Raw genomic sequence first — 5748 nt, forward strand, 5'->3', positions numbered from 1 at the left:
AGTGACTTCGACCGCTTCATCCTCCTCTGATTCTTCCTCTTTTGGAATTTTCCACTTTAGGTCTCTGTGCTCAGCCGCAGCCAGGTTCTCTATCAGTTCGTAAGCATCATCGAAGCTCTTGCTCCACAGATTTCCTCCATCTGCCACGTCTAACACTGCTCTACATTGACCATTAAGACCCCTGTAGAAATAATGAATTGCCATTCCAGGAGGCATGTCATCTTCATTAAGATTTTCGAGAATCTTCTTGAACCGGTCCCAAGCTAGACAAAGATATTCTCCCGAGAATTGAGAGAATTTACTTTCAGTGTTTTTGATAGCCGATACTTTAATTAGAGGATAAAACCTTGTGCAGAATATTTTCTCCAACTTGTTCCAGCTATTAGTAGTGCTTGCCGAGAGAGAGATAAACCACGATCGTGCTACATCACGTAGCGTGAATGGAAAGAGTCTCAGCTTCACCAGATCCTTAGGTCCGATATTGAAATCCAATGCAATAATGAATTTCTCAAAATTCCTTAGATGCAGGTTTGGGTCCTCAAGAACAGATCCCCCAAATTTAATAGTATCCTGCAGCTTGAGAATGATTGATGGCTTGATTCGAATACCACTGGCTGATATCGCTGGCTTAATTGTGTCAGCCTGATTATCATTGATTTTCAACCGAGAAAATCCACGTGACGCCTCACCAACTGCTGTCCTAGCATAATCCATTGTTTCAGAATCAGAAGAAGAAGATGAATCCATTGCTTCCTTATGAGCTTGAGAACGTGTTTGCATAAACGCAACCCAAGTACCTGAAATTAAGAAAAGAAAAGAAGAGTGAGAAGAGAATAGAATCCTAGTCAGTGAATTTTAATGCACACTGATGACAAGTACATAAACTAATTAATATATTTGTTCGCAAAAACTTGTTCGCAAAAATCTACACGCAAGCGCACGTGATCATAAGTAATATATTTGTTCGTTCCCACAGAGACTGGTGAATTAAGAATACGCACCTATGAAACAATGTATGATCAAATTTTCACTGCCAAGATAATTAACAAGGATGGTTTCTTTTATACTAATAACTAAATTTACTAATCAAAATCAGAATAGGAAAACACATGGGATTCTAACTTCATTATCAAATTCATCTAGAATTGAAATCACTGATTAACATGCGACTGTTGATCCTAATCAGACAACACGAAAGTAATACATGCCAACTCTCGTTGCACACATATCATACCAATCAAAATCCACAATTAAGACAGAAATCTCATGGACACCAACAAAGCTCAGACCCTATATCTCTATAGCGGTAGTGTAAGCAGAGAGGTTTAATAACAGGTCATCTATCATGATTACACAGGGTGATAAAAATAGTTCAAGTCTACCACAAATTATGCTTCATTCACATAATCCTATGTTTACATGGCATAGTTCTAAATTCAATCATCCACTCTCGCTTCAGAAAGAATTAACAAACAACTTAGAAGTTAGCTACGCTCCTAAGAAGAATAAGCACGGCTCATGCAAAGAAATCAACGTATGTCGCAACATCAAGCAACTAATATTCGTTACTAGACTACATCGATAAATCCATTAGAATCCCATGAAGGCGGTTAGTTCATAATCGAACTAATCGACATCATGGGTTCTAATGAAAGCATGATAAATAACAGACAAGAATTAATATGAATAAAAATGCTTGAATTAATAATAAAGATCACAACGTTACAGAATTAATGTTCACGATCTCGCTCGAAACTGTCACTTCCTCGCGAAGAACGATCCAATACATACTGATAATGTGCTTGAAAAATTAAAACTAACTATGATATTGTTCTCTCTACTAAAACTACTTGGAGGCTAGGGTTTTACACATGAGAAATTAAAATTAATTGACCAAGTCAACCGGGCCTCGACCGCTGCTAAAATCCGTCAGAGAAGCTGTAAAAATCGGCCCGGAACACTTCTGCTGGGCGCGGCCGCGCTAAACTAGCGCAGGCGCGCTAGTGGTGACAGTAGCTAGCGCGGGCGCGCTAAGCTTTAGCGCGGGCGCGCTACTGTCTGCCACTGGCAGCCCTGGATCTTCGTTTTCAGCTCGTTCTCTCGTGCATGCCCTTCCTCGCTCTAGTACCACTTCCGTAGGTGATCACGGTTGCATTTAGCACATGCAACAAGCCCTTTAAACCCCTAGATAGCTCTAGTGGACGAGTGTGCTCTCGTGAGGGTTTGTAGAAGATGTACCCACAAAATCCCAAGTCGTGATGAATCCACAATTCTCTATTCTTGCAAATAATGCACCAAAAACAACCTAAAATGATAGAAAATCACTTCATCACCTCAACTCGTGACCTGCACAGAAAAACACTAAAAACACATCAAAAGACACTAAACACTTAAGTACAAGCAACCAATTTAAGTGGAAATGAAGGCCTATAAGTGTGTATAAATACCACTTATCAGTGTGTCTCCATGGGGTGCTCCAGTGTTGTTTGTGAAGAAGAAGGATGGTTCTATGAGATTATGTATTCACTATAGGGAGTTGAATAAGGTGACTATTAGGAACAGGTATCCGTTGCCATGTATTGATGATTTTTTTGATCAGTTGCAAGGGGCGAAGTATTTTTCAAAAATTGATTTAAGATCACGTTACCATCAGTTGCGGGTAAGAGATGAGGATATTCCCAAAACAGCTTTTCGCACTCGATATGGTCACTATGAGTTTCTTGTGATGTCTTTTGGGTTGACGAATGCATCAGCCGTGTTTATGGACTTGATGAACCGGTTCTTTCATGATTACCTTGACAAATTTGTTGTGGTCTTCATTGATGATATCTTGATATACTCTAGGAGTAAGGAGGAGCATGAGGAGCATTTGCGCATTATGTTGGGAATTTTGAGAGAGAAGGAATTGTTTTCCAAATTTTCAAAGTGTGAGTTTTGGTTGGAGCAGGTTGCATTTTTGGGTCGTATTGTGTCTGGTAAGGGAATTGAGTTGGATCGTGCGAAAGTCGAGGCTATCACTAATTGGCTAAGACCTAGAAATGTTACAGAGGTGAGGAGTTTCTTGGGTTTGGCAGGCTACTACAGGCGCTTTGGCGAGGGGTTTTCGTCCATAGCCTTGCCAATGACTCAACTAATGAGGAAGGGTGATAAGTTCGAGTGGAATGATGATCGTGAGCAGAGTTTCCAAGAGCTAAAGAGGAGGTTGATGTCAGCTCCTATACTTGTTTTACCATCAGACAGTGGGGGATATCAGGTTTACAGTGATGCTTCTAAGAGAGGTTTGGGGTGTGATCTTATGCAGCATGGGAAGGTGATTTCTTACGCCTCTAGACAGCTTAAGCCCTATGAGGTGAATTATCCGACCCATGACTTGGAGTTAGCAGCAGTGGTATTTGCATTGAAGATTTGAAGACATTATTTATATGGAGAGACTTGTGATATCTTCACTGATCACAAGAGTCTCAAGTACATTTTTACGCAAAAGAAGTTGAACATGAGGCAGAGGAGGTGGCTTGAACTACTTAAGGATTATGATGCTAAGATTTAGTACCATCCAGGGAAAGCTAATGTGGTTGCGGATGCTCTTAGTAGGAAGAACTTCGGGAGTGTGGCATCTCTTGTTACTCAGCCGCACCTTATTTCGGATTTAGGGCGCTTAGGTGTGGAGTTGTATGTTAGAGGGTCAGATAGCAGTGTAGCAAGCTTAAAGGTGGAACCTAATTTTATTTTGAGGATTAAGGACGCTCAAAAGAATGATTCGGAGTTGAATGCTATTAGATTGGAGCTAGCGAATTAGAAGCAAACCGATTTTCGTGTTGATGATGAGGGTGTGATATGGTTAGGTAGTAAACTTTCTGTTCCTTCAAATTCGACAATTTGTGAGGCAATTTTGACCGAGGCTCATAGTTCTTCATTTTCTATTCATCCATGTTCTACTAAGATGTATGGGGATTTGAAGACACCTTTTTGGTAGAATGGAATGAAGCGAGATATAGCGGAGTTTGTGGGAATGTGTCTTACATGTCAGCAGGTGAAGATAGAGCATCAGAGGCCCAGTGGATTGTTACAGCTGTTAGATATTCCGATTTGGAAGTGGGAAAAGATAACCATGGATTTTGTGACCGGTTTACCAAGGACTTTTAGGAAGAATGATGTCATATGGGTGGTAGTTGATAGACTTACTAAATCTGCTCATTTTTTGCCTATTCGAGAGACTACTCCTGTTCATGAGTTGGCGGAGATTTTTCATAGGGATATTGTTAGACTTCATGGTATGCCTGTATTTATAGTTTCTGACAGAGATACGAGGTTCACATCACACTTTTGAAAGGGATTTCAGCGAGCTTGGGGGACAAAACTTAGTTTAGTACAGCTTTTCATCCTCAGACAGATGGACAGTCAGAGTGGACGAAACATTGGAGGACATGTTGAGAGCTTGTGCCTTAGAGTGGACTGGCGATTGAGATAAGTATTTGTATCTTGTTGAGTTTTCATATAATAACAGATGGCACGCAAGTATTGGCATGCCACCATTTGAGGCTTTGTATGGTAGGCTGTGTAGGGCACCGACTTGTTGGGATGAGGTTGGAGTGAGAGATATTGAAGGGCCAGAGTTGGTTAGAGTGACAAATGAGAAGGTGGCACAGGCTAGAGAAAATTTCCAAAAGGCTCAATCACGTCAAAAGATTTATGCAGATCAGAAGAGAAAGTTTGGTGGGTTTCATCCCGGTGATCATGTGTTCTTGAAGGTGTCTCCTTGGAAGGGTGTTAAGCGTTTGGGTTTGAAGGGGAAGCTTAGTCCGAGATATGTGGGTCCTTTTGATGTTATAGAGAGAGTGGGTGTGGTAGCCTATAGAGTTGCTTTGCCACCACAGTTATCTCATGTGCATAATGTGTTTCACGTGTCTGTTCTGAAGGGCTACAAGTATCATCCGTTTCATGTAGTTTAATATGCATTACATAAGATTAGGGAGGATCTTTCTTGTGAGGAAGAAGCGGAAGCTATTCTAGATCGAGATGAGCGAGTAATGAGGAAGAAAAATATTCTGTTTGTCAAAGTTTTGTGGAAGAATCATTCGGAGCGAGAGGCTACTTCGGAATTAGAGGAATCTATTCGTGAGAGATATCTGCACTTATTTGATTGAGGTACGAGTTTTAGTTTCGTTAGATTCCGGGGACGGAATTCTTTTTAAGGGGGTATATATGTAATATCCGCATTTATTTATTATTATTATTAAAATTTGAATTAGAATAGAATTAATAATGTTAGTTTAGTGATTTGATTAGAAAGATAATTAGTAATTTAAGTTTATAATAATAATTTTTTTAAAATGATTTGATTTAGTATAGAACTAGTAATTAGATAATAAAAAGAATAATATTAATTATTAGAGTTCCATTAATTGTAGGACACTTAGGACTATATAAAAAGATATTAGTTATTAATAACCCTAATTAAAAGCAAGAGCATAGCCGCAGAGTAAAGGAAAAAGGGAGAGAACGGAGAAGCGAGAACAGGAGGTTCCGAGGGTGAAGGTATACCTGTTTCCTTCCTTTTAGTTGTGAAATTGATAAAGTATGATATGTCAGTACCATCACATTGATAAGCGTGCTTAACGATAATTATATTAATAATTAACAGTATCGGAGAATTAGCATATGCATGGTGTCCACCTCACTTTCACACACTAATGTATAGGTTCAGTAGCAAATTAGTACAAGTCAGGCTTGATTATGGCTGTCGTTGAG

General features: G+C 39.7%; 1 protein-coding gene across 1 annotated transcript; it reads left to right on the plus strand.

Moving 5' to 3' along the window:
* The first annotated feature begins 3979 nt into the window (after positions 1–3979).
* LOC135150322 (uncharacterized) lies at positions 3980–4949 on the plus strand. Its single transcript, XM_064086586.1, has 2 exons — positions 3980–4308; positions 4505–4949. Exons 1-2 carry the CDS (start codon positions 3980–3982, stop codon positions 4947–4949), a joined length of 774 nt encoding a protein of 257 aa, XP_063942656.1.
* Positions 4950–5748: the final 799 nt, after the last annotated feature.

The sequence above is a fragment of the Daucus carota genome, chromosome 2, assembly GCF_001625215.2.
Source record: "Daucus carota subsp. sativus chromosome 2, DH1 v3.0, whole genome shotgun sequence".
Lineage (NCBI taxonomy): Eukaryota > Viridiplantae > Streptophyta > Magnoliopsida > Apiales > Apiaceae > Daucus > Daucus carota.

Coding starts and splice junctions, on each gene's coding strand:
- LOC135150322 (XM_064086586.1), top strand. CDS start 3,980: ATGAAGCGAGATATAGCGGAGTTTGTGGGAATGTGTCTTACATGTCAG. Junction 4,309..4,504: donor GTTTCTGACAGAGATACGAG/GTTCACATCACA, acceptor ATATAATAACAG/ATGGCACGCAAGTATTGGCA.